This window comes from Passer domesticus, chromosome 10 (genome assembly GCF_036417665.1).
Source record: "Passer domesticus isolate bPasDom1 chromosome 10, bPasDom1.hap1, whole genome shotgun sequence".
Taxonomy (NCBI): Eukaryota; Metazoa; Chordata; class Aves; order Passeriformes; family Passeridae; genus Passer; species Passer domesticus.
The window spans coordinates 19,019,779-19,039,509 of record NC_087483.1 but is presented as its reverse complement, the minus strand read 5'-3'; the positions used below and the strand labels follow the sequence as shown (position 1 = coordinate 19,039,509).

The window sequence follows — 19,731 nt, the reverse complement described above, 5'->3', positions numbered from 1 at the left end:
GTGAGGCTGAGAGCATTTCCCAGCCAGGCTCCCTCCAGCCCCCAGAGGGGCCCACAGCAGCACTTACCAGCCTGCAGCAGCTCTGTGTGAGCAGAGCTGGCCAGGACTCTGCAAGCCCGAGCAAGGAGCAGATGGGAAAGGTGAGCCTTCAGACGGGGTCCTCTTTAGAGCTGTAACTGGTGTGCAGCACCTGGCCGGTACAGCCAGCTCTGACCCAGCAGAACAAACTGTGCAAAGGAATAGCAGCAGTTCCTTGGGAGTGAGCACAGGAACAGCATATGGCTGTAGGCCATCAGCTACCTGAGCCCTACTGAGAGGAACCGCTGATCTCTGGAAAACACAGTGTGGGTCTGAGCTCATGAAAAAGGAAAATTGCAAGACAGGATTAAAACAGAGTATTAAATTTAACTACATCTTTATTGAATTGTGCATATTCCATTGTATAATGAGCTATATTGGGTACTCTATAACGTAGTATTTCTTTTGTCCTCTGTCATGCTTAAAAAAGTATATTTATACATATATTTATATATATTTATAATATGGCAAAGCTCCCCCCAACCTGATGCTATCAGTCTAAAAGAGCTTTGATTTTTTTTTTTTTTTCTGTTTGGAAAGGGAAGAAGAGGGGAGGCAATTCCATTGAAAGATAAAATGTGCAATTTTCTTTTTAAAGCAGTAAACATGAATGTATTTACAGCACTCAGCACAAGTTTGCCGCACAGACAAATCATCATTGCAATGACACTTCTTACACTTGCATCTCCAGTATTATACAGAATATTCCCAGTGACTGGTAACAATTAGTGTAAGCCATAAACCAAACTGCTGCTCTGGTTCATTTCTGGTCCACTGCAGTCCACTAGGAGGCCTAAGATTTCCAATTAAAACTTAGGACAAAACATTTTGTTTTTCTTTTAGAAGTACAAGCGTTATTGTGCTGCATAAATCAGCCAGCAGGGTGCCATGGGCACAGCTTTGTTTGTTAAGCTGTCCTTTGCAAGTGTGTACCCAGCTCCCAGTGTTGATTAAAGGCAAGGGACACACAACATCTAAGAGTGGCACCCTCTTCTCTCACCAGACATGTGCTAGAGATCTGCAGTATGAGACCCCTGGCAACAGGAGACTGGTGTACACACATCTGCATACCTGGAATTTAGCTCAGAATGCATCTTTGGCATCTTGGGAAAGCTGGAAGGAAATTATTTTCCACTGCAGCAAACGGTTGAGTTCCAAAATCTCCTAAAAGACAAGTTGCCTTCAAGCATTTAAATAAGGGAGGGGTAGTGTCCACAGTCTATTACTGAAGGTCCTTCTCATTCATTTCCACAGCACTAGTTCCTATTCCTCCAAGTCTTCTACCTTCTCTACCTTCCCTTTACCCAAGATCCATCTGCTGACAGAGAGCTCACTGAGTCCTTGCCCCACCGAGTGCCTCAGAGCACCAAATGATCATCACCCAAGTCACTATTTGCCCCGTGGTTGGTTAGTAGCAATTAGAGTAATTTACATGGTGCTGGATTAGCGTGTGTTTTTCATCTCATTTGCAGTTTAGTGTCTTAAACGTCTCACAACTAGACCAAGCCTGTGTCACAGTATTAGTGAGTGCTGCCCCTGCAACACAACCTGGTTTGTTTTTTTTTTTTTTGCCCCTTCATGGGCATTTTTAATTGAAGGAAAGAAAATTCAGAAAGGAAAGTTATTCAGCTTAGACAAACTCAGAATTCCAAAATAAAGCTTAAAACCCCACCAGCATGTGGCAAAAAAATCCAAATCAAACTATCCCTTGTAGTGTTAAATGCTCTCTAGTTTGGAGTCTGCCCCAGTGGTGCAGGGGAATGAATGCAGAGCTCAACACCAGGTGCCACAAATGGGCCCCAAAGTAGTAAGACTCACCTGTAACTGAGGAGCTCTGTGTGACTCAGTATGTGATCTACACCTTAGTAATGCTATAAGGAAAATAAAAACCCAGCAACCAACCAAACTCCCATGTTCTGGCTTCATCCTCACTACCTTCTGCCAGGAATTCATACTGCTTTTCTGGAGTGCAACATGACACTAGCTGAAATAATACTCCTATTAGGACCCACTTATAATCTTATTTTGAATAAGAAACAAATATACCTGCGATAGTACCACTGTAGCAAAACAATTTGGTTCTATGCTGTTTTCTGTAAAAAGCAGAACATTTCTTTTTGCCCTTCTGCTGTTGAAATGGCACTTTTGGTTCCTTAAACTGTGAAAAAAAAAGAAATTTAACTGAGAGGAAGACTGGCCACACTTTATCTCTGAGCTGATATAATTTATCTGGTTGCCTAAGGGCACAGAAAGAAGGAATTAAAAAACCTTTAAATGGGCAAGGCCAGAAGAGTAAATGTTAAAATGCACTTATTGAAAAAACTGCATCCTCTCCCCTCAGACCCAAAACCAAATAATCCAGGTACCAGCACTTTGTTTCCCTGATGTGTCCTCACTGCTGCCCTGCAGACAAGTGCAGAGTAAGCTCAGGAGAGGAGCTCTTTGGCTTTGAGGTCATCACCAAGTCAGAGCAGTCAGAGGTGGTTTGCCGCAGGAGGAAACCACTGAAGCAGGAAACTTCCTCTGCCATAGAAAATAAGAGAACCATTCAGGCACTTGTGCCTAACTTCCTCTCCCAGCTATAGGTGTTAAAAAACTAAACAGGAACCCCTAGCATAGGCACCTGAAACATGGTTACCTATGGAAACCTGTGGTTTCTTTTAGTTTTAAAAGTAATTTCTCATCTAAGCTTAGTGCTGCCAGAAGAGCCTAGTTTTTCCTTTCAAAGTAACTCCCCAGCAGCTGAATGGTGATGTAAGCATCTGAGAGCAGCTCCCTGCTTTCTGCACCTGGGCTGCGGGCACAGACACTGGTGAACTGGTACTCACAGGTGGATGCTATGCTGCACAGCAGAGAGGAAATGAAGATCAAATGTAGAAAAGATGAACGAACACAGCTGAGCCCTCTCAGGTGCCCTTGCAGCAGCAGTCCCCTGACACCCACCTTAACAAGTGGCCAGCCTGTGCCTCATGTAATGCAACTCCAGCCGTACACTCTGCGTAGGTTGGGATCAAAGCATTTTTGTCTCTGGAGTATGAACACTCAGCCTTCACATGCCCCTTTTAAAACTGCCGAAAGTATTACTGCTCATATTTGTAGCAGGAAGCCTCTTCCTGGGTGTCTAAAATCCAGCCCCTTAATTTTCTGATTTAATAAATATTATGGTGCAATTATGAGATGACTGCACATGGAGGAAAACAACTTGCAAAATAAGGTGCAAATATTCACTGTCACAAAATGTATGTACACATACTGGAAAAGCAAGTTACAGTGGGGGGTGTCTCATAACCTGAAAAGACAACCAGGTTGTCTGAATCACACTGTAGCCAAATTTCCATGCTCAGCTGAGAGAAAGCAAGCCAGAGCCTCTCACTGGATCACTACTGCCTTAGGAAGGAAACTGTAACTAGAAGGAATACAGGGTGCCACCTTTGCTGACATTCATTCTTTTTGCTGCAGACTTTTGAGTTACATATCTGTCTCCCAGCAAGCTGGGGGTAGCCTGCAGTAGTAGGCATGGATTAATTGTCTAGGGAGAGATAATGGGGAAATAAATGTGGATACAGGAAAACGAGAACAAAGCTGAAATGCCTCTGAAGAAATTGCACTGAAAACATTGATGTGCTGAGTCCAAAGCCCAGAGGTACCCGCACTGAGTGAACTAAAGTAAAAGGGCTGGAACTGACACACACCAGTGAGGCTGTCCTGGGGAAAAGAAAAGCAGGTGGGGCAAGCAGAATTCCCTGACTGCTCTCACCTGGGAGCACGTGCTGCATCAGCCCAGGTGCATCTTGCCAGGAGCAGGAGAATGTGCCCAGTTGCCTTTCATGGCTGAGGGCCCAGCAGTTGGAGCTGTAGCGAGCACCCTTTGCCCTCTGGTGTGTCTGAGTCCCAGGAGCTGCGCACAGGACACAGCAGCAGGAGGACCAACGTGAAGATTACAGCACCCATGAACTGCAGTATAGCTTAGCAACCCTCCTGTGAAGTTAGTCACCAGCTACACTGAGCATGCTTATAATCAACAATGCAAATGCTTTTAAGGACACTTTGTAAGCACAAAAATAGTAGAAACAAAACTCGGTGAACAATTTGAAAGATACAAAAAAGTGCCTTTCCATAGCAGTGCTTTAAAAATGCACATAATGGTATATACTCTTATTGCTCAAAAAATCTAGTCTGAAATATTAAAACAATTTCCAGAGGTGCTGAAACAGATTTTTAAAAAAATCATATGAAACAGTTCAGCAGAGACAGCACCACTAATTTTTCTCTTTTCATGATGCACCTATTTAAAACTATATAGTTATAGATGTGTAATTTTCCACCTCAAATTAGCAAAACTTTTTTCCTATTCATAAAATATTCACAAAGACATTTATTTCATCATTTGGATTAAAAAAAACCCAAACAACTTTATAAAAAAGGAATGGGGGAGAGGGACACTGTCACAATATTTCTTAAATATCATCCTGAATTACTTTAAGGAGAGATTATTTTATATTTGTTTTACACATGTGTGGATACTGCCAGGTCAAACTGCTGTCTTTGTTTCATTCTTTGGGAAAAAGAAAGTGTTTAAAGTTTGCTTTTGGAGAAAAAGTAGGCAAACAGTGAAATTATTTGCCCTATGAGCCTATTAACAGTATGTATTGACAATATCCCCATGCTGACAAGGGAAGCTGTAACAGCTCAAGATGGGGTAGTTACAGTCCAAGTATTTTAGCTGTTTTACAAAGGCTGTGTCCCACCACCCTGCAAGGAATGTGCAATGACACATAAGACCACTTACACTACCTTATCACAAGGACTGTCATGCTTGATGCGGTGACTGATTGTAAATCGGTGACTAACAAAAAACCAAGCAAACCAATAGTCTATTTTCTACTCATATGGGCCCTTAGATGAAATTCTTAGCAAATGTTATTGCCTCTTTAAGGTTGTTTTATTTCCAGTCTTCTTCCTTGCCTGCTAGAAGTGCAACGTTGTAATAAACAGGTAAATGCACTGGTCAGAGTCTCTGGCGGGTCAAAGAAAACAGAGAGAATTCCTACTCTGCTTGTCCTGAAATTGCTGCTCCCTTCTCTCTTTCCAGAAGGGAGAGTTTCCTGGCCATTTCCAATCCATTACAAACAATACTTTTTTCACACATTGCCAGACGCTTGTGTTTTTAAGACACTATATCTCACCAGGCCCAGAGCAGGTGAGACTGGATGCTGTGCATGCCTGTGTGAGCACACACGACTTTCTACAGAAACCTACCTGTTCATTCAGGGTTAGAGTTACACGCACAGCTCACCGATCGGCGTGGGTCAGCCTTGGGGGTTGGCAGGATTTTCAATTGCAGGAGTCCTGGCAGCTTTCAGAAGGGGTTAACACAAATATATTCATCTTGAGCCACAGAAACAAATGATTGAGCCTATTATCAGTTAGAATGCATAATGGTTTGGAATAATATATATTTATCCTACTTAACTGTATGGACAAATAAGTTTGAAATAATTTCTATCAGTGTATATTTTTAAACTATTTGAAAGGAGGGGGAGGCTCTTTATAGTATAAATATATTTCACTCCAGCCCACTATATATAAAATCTATTTCTTTCCTCTGAACATACTCATTTTCAGTAGTATTATGACCAGAATGTTTTGGTATGTTGCATCTGTACTTTTCAATCAATGGACAACGTACAGTTACCAGCCGAACACCTCAGCTTTGCAGAATTTACCCACCACAAACTGCTGAGAAGTTTGTGGGTTTGAGTTTTTTATTTCTTTTCTTTAAAGTGCCCCCTACATCTCCATCTTTATAAGATTTGACCAGTTAGAGTCCGATTCCAGATAATATACTGACTGAAACAATAAATACGGTTCTACAAAAACATTCTGGTTATCTTCTATAATTGCGACGAAATATATCACAATATATTATATACCTACACTTATTATACATGCACAAACATGTCTCACATGGACAGACACTACAAAAAATTATCTCCCTCCCCCTCCCCTAAATGCAGAAAAATAAGAAAATGGGGGTTTGGTCCAATCCCTAAGAAGGGTAAAAGAAACTGAAACAATGAAGCCAACACCTCTCTATCCACTTTTCCCAATGAAGTATCAACACCCCTAAGCCCCCATCTTTCTTAACCTAGCCATGAAAGGGGAATGTCTTTACATTTAGCCGTAGCTGCAGTTTGAGATCACCTCTTTTAATGGGGCTATCATCCACACCCCCACATCCTCTCCATGTGCACGGGATCACGGGCTGGCGGATCACAGAGCAGCCCACAAGTCATGGAGAGCACTGGCCCTGGGGACTGACTACCAGTCCCGTGACAGCTTGGTGTTCTGATCCCTTTTGGGGGGTGCAGGGGGCGGCCCCCTCCGTAACGTTGCATAGCCAGATATATGACTGCCCCCAAAGCTGCTGGTCTTCTGCTGGTCAGCTAGCAGCTCTGGCGGGGGCGGAGGCAGGGCCATGTCGTCCATGGTGGCCGTGGGCTCCGTTCTGGACATCCGCGCGGAGGAGAGCGAGCCGTGCCGGGTGATGGATTTCCGCTGCAGCGTCCGGTTGAGGTCTGCCAGGAATCCCGGCTGAACGCTAAGGCTGGACTTGGGTGAGGTGGGCACTTGTGGGCCAGCTGAGCCTGGGGGCTCTGCAACCTCTGCCTGTGTCAGTCGGGTGCTGTCATTCCGCTTGGGGCGTGTGGGTGGTGGGGCTTTTTTCACAGATGGTTTTGACCATGCCTGTGGCTGGGGATTTACAACAGCAACTTTCGGGGAGGTGCTGCCTGAAAACACAGATGGAATTTCTACTGGAGGGGGAGGAAGGTCTATTTCAGGTGGTGGTGGCGGGAAGTCTGAATCGGATGGTGGTGAAGGGAATTCAACCACAGGTTCCTTTCCAGACATACTTGGAACAGAAGCCTTGGCTGGGATCCCACCTTGTGGAAGGACAATGGGCAGGCTCACACCAGAAAGGTTGAGCTTTCCTGGCTTTGGAGGGGCTGGAGGAGGCGAAGACTCCTTGGAAGGAGATCCTGACGGCTCTGGGGAGTGTGCAAATTTGCTGACAAGGCGGTCCACTGAAGGCCTCTTGGACTCATGGTACTCAGCAGAGCTTGTGGACTTGATGCTGGAATTGCGTTGAGGTGTTGGAGGTGGTTTCTTCCCTCCAGGGCTTGATGTCTTGCCGGCCTTTTTTACTGGAGACCCTGATTTGTCAGGCGGGGGAGAACCTGCAGAGGAGGCTGGGGAAGGAGGTGGAGGAGGAAACACTAAACTGCTCTCTGGTGGAGGAGGGGGAAAATCTGGTGAAGGAGCAGCAGCAGGCTGCCATTTGGGCTTTGCCTTCACTGCTGGAGGCGACTGTGGAGCCACGCTCAGTGGAAGGGGTTTCAGAGGCTGGGGCTCAGTGGCAGGTGGCGTGGGAGGAGGGGGGAACTGGCTGACTATCTGCTTCACCACCGACGGCACTGGGGACTGAGGGGATGGAGGAGGCTTTACCGAGAAACTCTGCTGCTTTGGGAATGTTGCAGGGGGAGTGGGGCAGGGAGGGGCTGGGGGCAGAGGAGGCACCTGGGGAGAAGTGATACTTGGTTGTTTCTTTATTGCAAGGGGCAAGGCTGCAGTCACAGGGGGAGTGACATGTGTGACCCCTGGTGACGCGGCCTTCCCACTAGACTGAGGGGGCAGAGCGGCCATGACCGGCTTTGGGGGTGCCTGTGGCGGTGGTGGGGCAGGCACAGGAGGAGGCGGTGGTGGCAACGAGGAGGCAACAGCGGCCTGGCTTATATTTGGTTGAACCTGATGTATCTTGGGGGGCGGTGGTGGTGGCGTGAACTGTGGCACAGAGGGGCCACAAGGTGCCGGCTTCAGCTGCGCCATGGCCGAGCCCGGTGTGGGGGGCGGCGGTGGGGGCGGAGGGGGTGGCATGACCCCGTTGGGGGGCACCAGGATCTGAGGCTTTGCCGAGGGTGGGGGCGGCGGCGGGGCCTGCTGTGCAGCAGGGGCTTTGGAAAAAGGGCCGCCGTGCTGGGCCGCGTTCTGCAGCCGGGTGATGGTGCTGTACTTGACGAACATGGTGGCGGGCGAGCCCGCGGACGGGGCGGCCTGGCTGGGCAGGGGCGGGGGCGGCGGGGGCGGCGGCGGTGGGGGCGGAGGGGGCGGGGGCGGGGGCGGCGGCAGCGGCGGGGACGGCTGCGATGCCGAGTAGGGCGTCACCGCTTTCGTCTGCGGGGACACGGGAGCTGCGACAGACACCAAGGGCCGACCTGCAGGCTCCACTCGGGCCTATGGGGAAGGGATTTTTAGTGAAAGTGGAAAGGGAGAAAAAGAAGAGAGAGGGAAGGAGGGAGAGAGAGAAAGAGACAAAGAGATTATGAAGTGAAGGTCTAAATGTGCCCAACATTAAAAATTAAGTGTCAGATTACAGCATGCAAGAACTATTAGGAAAACACTGGAGCAAGAGACAATTCCATACACTGACAAGCCTGGACCATGCAAAGGGACGGGGCAGGCCAGGAGGGGAGCCGGCAAAAATCAGTGGAGCCAGTTCTGCTCCAAGCGAAGCTGATGTCAGAGAGAAAATACACCAGCCTCGTTCCTTCCCTGGAGCAGGCAGTGGGACCCAGTGAGAATTACTGGCCTGCTTTTGGGCGAGCATTTTTTTTCGACACAAACCGAGCCCCCCAGAGCACCCAAGCTATGACAGAGGCAGAGCCAGACTCCGTAGACATCTCAGCTCAGTATGACTGGAATCAAACCACACACAGTCTCCCAGAGCGTGTCAAATCCTTACATCTGTTAGTTCAGGCCTTACACTGTTCAGTGTTACAAAATGCAAAAATCCTGAACTCATCTAAAAGACAGAGAGCAAACTCTGCACAGGAATAGTACTGAGATATTTTTCCTTCACATGCTCTACTATCCACAACTGGCAAGGAAAAATTAGGGAAGAAGAATCAAGTTTCCAAGAAAATTTCCCCAGAAGGAAATGTTTAGACATCTGCAAAACAAAGTAAACTTGGGAAAGTTACACATGCAACTCATACGTTAAACAGAAAAAAAGGAAAAACAGGGAACAGCTGACTAATGGAAGGATCAATGGGAAAGCAGCAGGCAGTATTTTAGTCGACTCGTGTTGTGCTCAAGTTAAGTTGTTTCTCAAAAACTGTAAGCCTACATTCCTCTTAAAAGTTAAAACGACAATTACATTACTCAAATTTATGAACATCCTCCTAATACAAAGTGTTTTGCTACAAGCCAAGTTGTGAATTTCACAGTGCACAGCACAGAAACATGCACTAGAAATGCACCACCACCATAGTGACTGACCACACTGGGTACCTATACCTTATTAGTAGATACTTTGCAATAAGTAAGCCCAATTTTGCTCATCTGCACAGGAAGAGAATATTTGCATATTGCTTTGTTCTAAACACAGGTGCACAGTGTCTGTATGTGCAGAACTCCATCAAAAGGATTAGAGTCTGAAGCAATAAACAGTGATTTTACAACAAACATGGGGCGTGCCTCTACCTGTCACATTAGGTCTGGAAGGTAAGAATATTAACAGGTCTGGAACTAAATCAAGGTGTTCGCATTACAAAACAGAAATCTTGATCTCTTGCAAGTGTTAGTCTGTAAATTACCATTCTCCCAATCACCCAGGTTAATGAATTTTCAATTAGCATCACCTGACCTTAATTGTGCCCTGTATAAGGCACCATGGGTGTGCTGCCCTTAGTTGTGCTGAGCTTCACTTTTGACACCTGAGACAGCAAAAGGCAACAGGAAAAATAAAGGCGGCATAAAACAGAGAGGGAGATGAAGGCATAACAGAATAGCCCCTGAATGGCAAGACCTTGGGGAATCTTGAATTTGTCCCTCTAAGCAGACACAGTGAGCATGCATTTGGGTATTTGTTGTAGCATAGCATTTGAAATAAGGTGCTCAAAATCTAACAAGCAAAATGAGACTCAATGAGCTCTTCCCTGCCCAACTGGGAACAAATGAATAAAGTATCCTTTGAGCAAAGAGCAATCTTTCAAAATATGAAGCAGATGGATTATATGCATTTTGGGAAAAGTTTTTCTTAATCTTAGATATATCTGAAAGAAGGTGGTGTTTTCCTTATACCCACTGAAGACAGTCATCTTCACAGTGAACAAATTAAACACTCAGGACACAGAAAAGACTATTGGGCATCTCAGGATGGGGGGCCCCCTCCCATCTCCACAGAATCAAATAAATTTCAACATCCAGAAACATAGAAGGTTCTTTACAGAAGAACCTTGAGAGAGATTCATTTGTCCTTTTTTTGTCCTTGTAATTATGTGATGTCCTTCTGTGTATCTTGAGAAATTATGTATTGCATACTGGCAATTCCTATTTGTAACATGCATCTTCATGACTATCTGGAACTCTAAAAAAAAGGCTATAAAAACAATAGTATCACTTTTTATATAAACTGTGCCCTTTTTTTAGCTATTTTTTTCCTGAGAAAACAAACTTTTGCAATTGAACTGTTTGCTGTCTCTTCTCCCATGCTTTTGGACTGGTTACCAAATTTAGGTCAAATATGACAGATCTCTAGCAATCTCAGTATGTTTTTGATCTCAAGAAATTATTGGGAACTTACTGGTAAATGAGGGAAAAATGGGCAGAACTCAGCCGTTATTAATTTGCTGAGGCACTAGTACAACACCCTGGCTGGAAAGAGCACCAATGCCATCTCCCTGCTGACACACAGCACGCTCTGTTCTGCCCTGCCTGCCCAGGGGAAGGGACATGCAAGAAAGTTCTGCCACTCGGCAGCAACCCGCCCACATGAACTTCTTGAGCCAGCTTTGACACCAAAGCACTGTAGCAAAGCTGCCACTGAGGTAACTGGAGACTAATCTGACTAAAGCACATCTCAGTATCACTGGTAACACATTCCCATGTAAATTACAATTCTTGAACACTGCTGTTGCCTTTCTTGCCACGCAGTTTAACATTTTCCACTGCCAGTGTGATTTCCTAGTTATTCAAGTTCCCCAGGCCAGATTTACACTGTAGTTTCACTGAAAATAAATTTGTCACCAATTCACTCAATTGTTTAAACACAGCTTCTGTAAGTTTATGCAGTTCATTTCATTTGGATTCTTTGGAAGTTTTAGGGCAACCCATTTACCTGTGTTATGCATAAGGTGAAGAAATATACCTTTTCTTGGATTTGCAGAAAGGAATTCAAATTGATGAAATCTTGATACATGGATAGCTTCCTCAATGCAGGAAGCATTCTGAATATTTTATTTTTACCATGGCTTTAATAATGTAGCATAAAAATTCTTGGGGTTTAAATAAGCAATTGCCAGCAGCACTACAGACTTGATAAAGAACAACAGTAACTCCAAGGCAGTGAACTTCAAACTTTTGCTTAAAATCTCACAGCCAGCATATGTACCAGCAGGATTTACACTGAACCCAGAACTTGAGGAAACAGTAACATTATCATTCTCACAGCAGTACTCTTTCACCTCTGTTGGACAGCAAATGCCCCATCTCGTGCAGCTCACTCCTGCAGGAATGATGCATCCTATACCCACACAGAAGCCATCTGCTGATGGACATGCACCATGTGTTGCACTCATGCAGTAGGAAAACTTGGACCACAACTTAGCAAGCTACATTCCTGGACTGAGTACTACATTACTATTAGAATCAGACAACTTCCAAGCCAGCAGGCATTGAGGAAAAGTTAAGAATCCCAAAGGATGCAGCCATATCAGCATTCACACTGTATATGCTCTCTCATTTGAAAAGGAGATGTGTTATCTTATTTTTAGTTATTTATCTGAAACACCAGTGCCAGGTGTATTGGCCTGTGGTTTTGGTTTTAAAAAACTTCCTTCTCTAGCTTGAACCTGTGCTCTGGGGAAGATTCAGAACTGACAGAAGTAATGACAGCTTCTCACACACGTAGATGCTACAGTTAATGACATCAAGGCTGTTCAGGAACCTGGAGATTCCTTGAAACCTGACAACCAACAGCTTCAGCAGAATTTCTCCTGGGCATGGAAATCTTCCGCAGGAACTACAACAGTTAACCATAGAAAGAACAGAAAACTAACCAAACCACAACAGACCTGAGCCCCAGCCTCAATGGGTTTAAGTCTTCTGTAACTCTCTACCAGCAACAGGAGATACCATATCTGCCTTAATCCACAACTGCTGACAATGTCAGTACTTTTGTTTTGACCATATCTGATGTTACTGGTTCCATTTCCACCTAACAGAAAACTTTTGAGTAAAAACTACTGATGTACTTCAAAATATATATACCTGCTTTCAGGCCCCAGTTATTCACATCTTTACAAAGGAAAGATGTGGCTACTTAACTGGAGAAAGATCTTAGTGAAAGAATTTCATTCAACTTGTTAACAGCTTATCTTTTTATTTTGTCTTCATTCAACATTAGTAAATAAGACTCTGGGAGAGGGTCTGTATAATGCCTTCAAAGAACAAAAAGCTTTTATGCACACAAATAAAAGAAAGAACAGAAAGCTGCAGGGCTTAATTACCTGAAAATGTGAATCCTAAAAAACAATTATATAGTAGTGTAAATTAACCACGTAAAACAGAGAAGAAATGCCACTCAAGACAGAGGTGTAAGAGGTACAACACTGTCTCATACATTTTGTTGGGTGTTGGTTCTCAAATTAAAGTCTTCTTGTTACCTTGCTGGATTCCTCCAGTTGAGTGCCTCGTTTCCAGGCCTCAGAGAACATGGAGCTGACAATGCTCTGGGAACGGACATGTCCAGCTGTCTGAGTGTCAGAAACTCCACTGTCAGACTGATTAGAATGATTTGATTGAGATTCTGTTCAGGAAAAAAGTTAAGGAACAGTTAGCATATGTTTCTGAATGTAAGAGTAATGTCAATATAATGCAACTCTGTGACTTGTTAAACACGTGCCCAGAGGCCACTGCTCCCAGTAACGACTGTGTAAACTCTAGCTCACATCCAGGATTTCAGCTGATGCCTGGTATTAACCAAACCTGAAGCTGCACAAGGATGAGAGCATGTCAGGTACATTTCGAAGTAAAATCACACTGCAGCTGTGTGGGTTCTGAACCATGCCACATCCCTGCACTTTGGGAAATGCTCCATTTCATGCAGTGCATGCAACCTGCTCTCTTCACCACTCCCTTCCAGCACAAACTTAAAAATGTACCCTGGGCACAGGCCGTGGACAGGCAAACTGCACCAGCCAAGGCAGGACACTGCTTGCAACAGCCCATTCCTCAGCACAAGGGAAGGGCTGGTGTGCATCCTGCAAGGAGCCAACATAAATGATGCTCTGAGTCCACAGGGTGTCTTGACAGGACAGCAGCAGGCACAGCCAGACCAATTTATTCAGCCTGGCACCTGCTTACTGTGTAATCCCCAAGTATCCTGGTACAGGCTGGAATGAAACTTTGGCAGAACATGCTTGGCTAGCAAGCTGTGGCTCAGTTCCCTACAAGAATTTACACTTTATCAGAAAAACACCCAATTTGGATGGAGAAATTGTCAGTGACCAAGAATTTACTGCTATGCCACACAGTTGAAACAACAAAGTACCTTCCCAGTTAGGCTGCATTTGCTTAGCTCATTCTTACAGGTTACTTTCTGAACCTGTCCAATTCAGTAGCATTACTGCCCAACCCGTATGTGTGGCAGACAATACACCTTCACACCATAGCACATTTTCAATAAAGAACCTAGCCCCTGAAGGTTCTGAATAATCTACCAAAGCATCAGCCAGCTCTGAACAATGAAATTACACTGTATAAACTATTTATCAATTTTTAAACTGTTACATGCAACATCAGCCCCAGTTCTGCTGAGAAATAAACAGGAGCACATTAATGCAAGCATGCACAATTTGACATAGGAATAGAAACAGTATTTTCAAAGTTTTCTCTAAAGAGATTGTTTGTATCTTTGCCTTTGGGAAGGGCCTTGTTCTTGTTATCCAATTTCAAATATTTCGGTCTACAAAGCAGTTTAAGAACTACGTATATATGTTCCATGCATCATTACAATATAAATTTGATTTTTCAAATAGGTGAACATACAGGCATCAGGAATTTGAAATTATGTTTCCTCCTCCCAGTATAAGAAAAACATTGGTTTTTGAAGGTGAACAAGAAACTGCTGCATATTTCAAATACAGACATCACTGCAAGTAATACAGCAAAATAGGTTTTTACCTGTATGCATATACATAGATATACATGTACAGAATGTTATAGATATACATGTATATCTATGTATATGTATGCATATACATAGATATACATGTACAGAATGTATATCTATATCATATACATATACATGTATATGATATAGATATACATGTACAGATGTTATGTTTTAAACTAAACATAGCACAAAAGACTTTGGAGAAAGTCTTGAGGCATCTAGACAGCAGATGATAAAGGCAATTGAATCTTTGTATTATGAGATAGATCACATTGTTACCTGGCAAACTAGATGAGCTGGAGCCTGACTTGATACTGGAGCTAGACAAGGAGGTCCAGTCATATGCTGATTCTGTTCTCTTCAGTGCTTCCTGATAGTTCATGTACAGTTGCTTCCCGTACTAAGCAAAATCACAAACAAGTTTAACAACTCTGTATAGGCTGTACATTCTTTTCAGACTGTTGAGCTCCACCTCTGGCTTCTCTATCAAGTCTTTCCTCCTGCCAGTCCCCCCAAAAACAACACAGGCTCTATGTTAAGGAGTTCAGGTAATATTAATAGTATTAGTGAAGTGCTGAAAGAAAGAAAAACAATTTATTTATGCTAGAAGACACAGTGTCAAGCAAGAAATGGCCCAATGAATAAACTAAGACAAGCTGAGGATCTTGAAAATGAACTCTATTTTCTAAATTCTCTTTTCCCATAAGCCTTCTTTTTTAAAATCTGAAAGGAGCTCGCTAAAATCTGATGATGTCAGAACTGTGTCATGTGACAGGGATGCAGCAGAAACAAGAAGAAAAGGCCCAATTACTGAATTATTATAATAAAGCCTCTAACAATTTTGCTATGGAATGAAAAATATAAGAGAAGATTTTCCAGTTCATGTTCAGAATAGTTAAACAGAGGGAAGTTAGATTTCCCATGTATTTTGCTAAGTAACAGTAAATGGTTTTTAGCAGATGATGACAGCTACTCATGACAACACTGCAGGACTGCCTGGGGGTTACCTTAGCAATGCGGATGCCATTGATCCATTGATGTAGAGTTCTTACATCATCACAGCAAAGATACTTGATGTACTGGGACTTCTTCTGGATCTGAGGATGCTGCAAAAAATTGTGCACTCTCATCAATGTTTTCATAGTTAGGAATGCAAGGAAAGCATTTATCTGTTGATGTCTATAGAGATAAACCTAATGCTGGAAGCTCTTCAACAGTAGTGTGTATTTAACCCCACTTAAAAATGTTGCAGAATATTTCAGGAGGTGAATTTCAGTGGGGATTGCTTGACACACACATTTGGAAGGGTGTCTAGCACATACTGATTTCAAACACTAAGAAAGGGCTAGTCTTTCACTATTCTAGGGCTGTAGTACTTTCTACCCACCAAGAGTCTTCTGTACCTACAGACTGATTCACCACTTGACAGAGACAACCAATATTTCACCTTTCTCCCACATAAAAATCCCCCAAACTAGAGGAAAACAAACACACTGGTCTTCTCTACCTTTGCAGGCTTAAGTGAGACATTCCCCAAGTGACATGCTGTTAAGCACAATTCTATTTTCAGCTCGTAAAGCCTTCAAGGCTCCCACCTTACTGATACAGGGGTATCATCTAAAAAAACACTTGCTGCTCCCACATACATGTATAAAAAATGTAAAGGCACTGTATTTATTAATTCAGCAGTGAAGAAACAAATGCATGTTTTTCAAAAATCAGGCACTGGAAATCATTCTGGACGGACTATTCAGTTGTTTCCTGTCCATGCTATAGAAATTACAGGTCCCTCAGCTACTGGGGTAACTGAACACCCCAGTTCTTATAATTTCCTCTGTTACCTTATAGCTCAGTGACACAACAGAGTTTTGCTAGAGGATTGTAGGTATTTAAGTTTTACTGAAGACTGGCTGAAACATATATCAAAGAACTCATAAGCTTTTTCAGAATATTCTATCCTGTTTCCTTCCAACACAATTATTTTTAAATGAACATAGGATGTTTATGTCCATGAAGAAAATACATGTAACAAACAAAAAGAAAATATATGTAACAAACTACTATCTACTTTCTTATGATAGTAGATAGTATTTTTCACTACCAGCCTCCTACACATAGATGTTGTATAACAAAGAAGAGTCTATAGAAGCAAATACAATTACTTCACTAACAAGCCAGCTTCTTTCTGGACTTGTTCACATCTTTGATTATATAGAAATAAAAGAATTTCTCAGAAATCTGACAATTTGGACCAAGGAGCTAACTTTATATACTAGCACACAAATGTTACATTTATCAATAGCAGAGCACCTAATGTGAGCACACTACGTTTTGATATGAACAAAGGAGTGAAGATAAGTCCAGTCTGAACACCAGTAGAGAATTGGGCCTTCGGTCTGTATCTGTCATTCACCTGTCCCAAAGGAGAAACTTCCTGGTTTACTGAACCTTTGTGGCACAAGACTCTATCTCCATTTTAAAAACTGTGTGGTTTCTATACATTAGTACTAATTGAAAATATTGATGTAACATTATAAGAAGTGATGAAGGCAGAACTGAATCCTGCTTAACATTATAATTTGGTGACTCATCAGTTCCACGTAGAAAATACAGCTTCACTTGGTATAAGCTACCCAACTAAATCTACCCCATTAATTTACCTAGGGACAATTTCTACACATTTTTTGTGTCTTCAGTAATGTTACCATTAAATTTGATGCTCAGAATGGCAATTTTTTTTTTTAAAATCTACTTGGTATGGTCAAAAAGTCTGAAAATAAAATTTACTATTACCCTGTCAAATGCTATAGATGAAAGTGACATGCAAGTAGAAAAATCAATTTACTTGAAGGAATTTATATATACCTACAAATAACTGACATTTTTTGGATTCAATGATCTATAAGAACATGGAAAATACTTCCAGTTTTAGCTGTGTACTTTCTCAACTAATATCATATCCCATATTTTATACTCCGTGTCTCCTCAGTGGGCTCAAATACATGTTTCCCTGTCCACTGGAAAATGAAATCCTTTTTCAGGCAGTGGACAGGACACACTCCAGGCACAGTAAACAGTCTAATGTACTGACATGTACAACACCACACGAGCTCCAGGGCAGGGAGGGGAAAAGGGCAATGTAACCACCTCTTGTTACCGACACATGAAGACATGTTATTTGCCTGAACACAGTGTGAAAGCCTGTTTTAAAATAGCTTGGTACCCAACTATCTTGCAGGAACTGACACCATTCTGAACACTATGTGGGAGTCAACAGAAACTAGGAGATGTGTTGATTCAATTAAAATAACTTTATGAACTCAAGTAATTTGATGTGTTTAAGATCAGGCCACCGGTTTTATAACAGTTTTTGCTACTCGTTCTTTCTGCCTGTCATTTATACTCAGAAGATACCTCCTTTACAACATCCCTTTTCCCTCAGGTTGGTTTATAAAGGGTAGACTTGAATCTTTAATATTAATTTCTCCATTACTCTGGACCTACACTGAGAAGATGATAACTCCCTGAAATTAGCATTTCAAGGGGTATTATCTCTTTGAGCCTGAACAGTTGTAAGGTGTAGAGTTGCTAAATGGAAAAGAAGACTTTAGTGTTGTGTTTTAGAGTGTAATGAACAATCAAATAGACTGGCACTCATAAGTTTGGAAATAATACAATACAGGGCAATATGAAAACGTTTATGAAGTCATGACCAGCTCAGAGAACAGGCAACAACTGTTCACTAACTGTTCACATTGTATACAAGAACTAGAGGAAAATTAGATTAAAAGCAGCTGATGGTTCAGAACAAGTAAAAGTGTATTCAAAGTACAGCCAACTGCTGCAGTGTTACCTTTAGCACCAAACAATAGTCTGTGGGTGCCTTGTATTTGTTCCGATAGTCCTGTCCATAGTAAACACTGACATGGTCTAGCTGTAGGAAGCACACAAGATCCCGTGACACCTAGTAAATACAAAAATGGTCATTTACAAAGTATCTTTATAAAAATCCACACATGTTGACACAATCAGTCTAATGTTAAGATCCAATACTAAGATCTAGTTAAGGTCAAATATCAATCTCATTCAAAAACTACTGACACAAGAAGGGGATACAGCTATGCATAAACTCTTTCACTACAGCTTCATTTTTAATCAAATTCACTCTGGTTTTGGTGTTTTGTCTTTATTTTGCCTTTTGACAACATTTTACATTGGACTACTACTGTTTATTGAAAGCAGGCATCGGGAGAAATTAAGTATGATTGGTTGAGCAGGAAGTTATCAGCTGCTGGTTATATTTCACCCTGGTAATAATCAAGGTGTCCAAATTCCAGTGTGACTGTAAGTAGAATTCTAAAGATGTCTGGCATTGAGTGTAGGGCAAAGAATTTCAAAAGGCTACTCGCATACAGATTGTTTTAATGAAGCAAAAGATTATGGAAAGAACATCTGACATGCATTCAGCTCTAAAGGGAGCTGTCCTGCTGATAGAAATTTCCTTTTCATTCCCAGATGTGTGGGAGGTGGACTTCCTGTACTGGGAATCATCTGATGCTGTCAAGACTGATGGATTCATGGATGACTTGAACTCACAGTAGTTCAGCCTTGAAGCTGTAATTTATTTGTAGTGTCTTTCTACTTATTTGGCATTACTGACACAGAGAACAGCAGTAAGTGATCCTGAAGAAATGAAATTACATACACCAGTTTCAAAAAATGTAGCACCAATTAGTCCAAAAAGAATCCCATTTATATGAACTAACTAAAAATAATAAAATTATGCAGACATTGTGGAGTTGGTCTGATACTTCATGATCAACATTTGCAGAGCAATTTGGTCCTCCATGCAAATTCTGCTTCAGTAAAGACCACCTTCTTAGCTCCAACAAAAGTTTTTTCTCAAGTATTTCTGAACACCTAACCCAAGAAGCAGTCCCCTGTATTCTTGTATTTTTAAACTTGGGTTACATCCTTCACATCAAGTGCTGCCACAAAAATTCACACAGTATTTCCATGATAAAGCCAGCATTTTAATTAAGGGATGTGGCACTTGGAAAGGCACAGCTAAGCCAAAACTCAAAGCCGACTCTTGTATGCACTGTTTACCAGAAATAAACAATTCTGAGCAATTGCTTTAAGTAGCATACCTTTGCCTTCCCTTTAGGGACATAGTAGATTCCAGAAGCCCGAAGAAGGAAGTAACGTTTCTTCCAAGATTTCTTACCATCCTCTTTCAGCCACAAAACTCCCTCAATCTCTGGCACAGTTACAGAACTTCCACAGAAGCATTCCTGCCAATAAACAGAGGAGTTTGGGAAACAGAAAACAGAGAGCGTGCAGTGGTTTGTTTTGAATAACTGAAATTCTTTATCCAAGGAATGCACTTGTAGCAGGGACAGCTCTTTTTTCACATGAGA

The 19,731-nt window shown here is 42.5% G+C and overlaps 1 protein-coding gene across 14 annotated transcripts in view; it reads right to left on the bottom strand.

Annotated features, from left to right (window-relative positions):
* Positions 1-398: 398 nt before the first annotated feature.
* The window catches only part of RAPH1 (Ras association (RalGDS/AF-6) and pleckstrin homology domains 1), a 193,858-nt gene continuing 174,525 nt past the window's right edge, over positions 399-19,731 (bottom strand). For 8 of the 14 annotated variants that reach the window (XM_064434205.1, XM_064434204.1, XM_064434206.1 and 5 more), the window contains 6 exons: positions 19,462-19,605; positions 18,165-18,275; positions 15,319-15,417; positions 14,591-14,711; positions 12,801-12,943; positions 399-8,370 (listed from right to left, as the gene is read on the bottom strand). In XM_064434205.1, coding sequence (XP_064290275.1) covers positions 6,400-8,370; positions 12,801-12,943; positions 14,591-14,711; positions 15,319-15,417; positions 18,165-18,275; positions 19,462-19,605 — 2,589 coding nt within the window. In that variant the 3' untranslated portion in view covers positions 399-6,399. The remainder of the gene's footprint in view (positions 8,371-12,800; positions 12,944-14,590; positions 14,712-15,318; positions 15,418-18,164; positions 18,276-19,461; positions 19,606-19,731) is intronic. The other 6 variants (XR_010369162.1, XR_010369163.1, XR_010369161.1 and 3 more) reach the window with 6 other exon arrangements.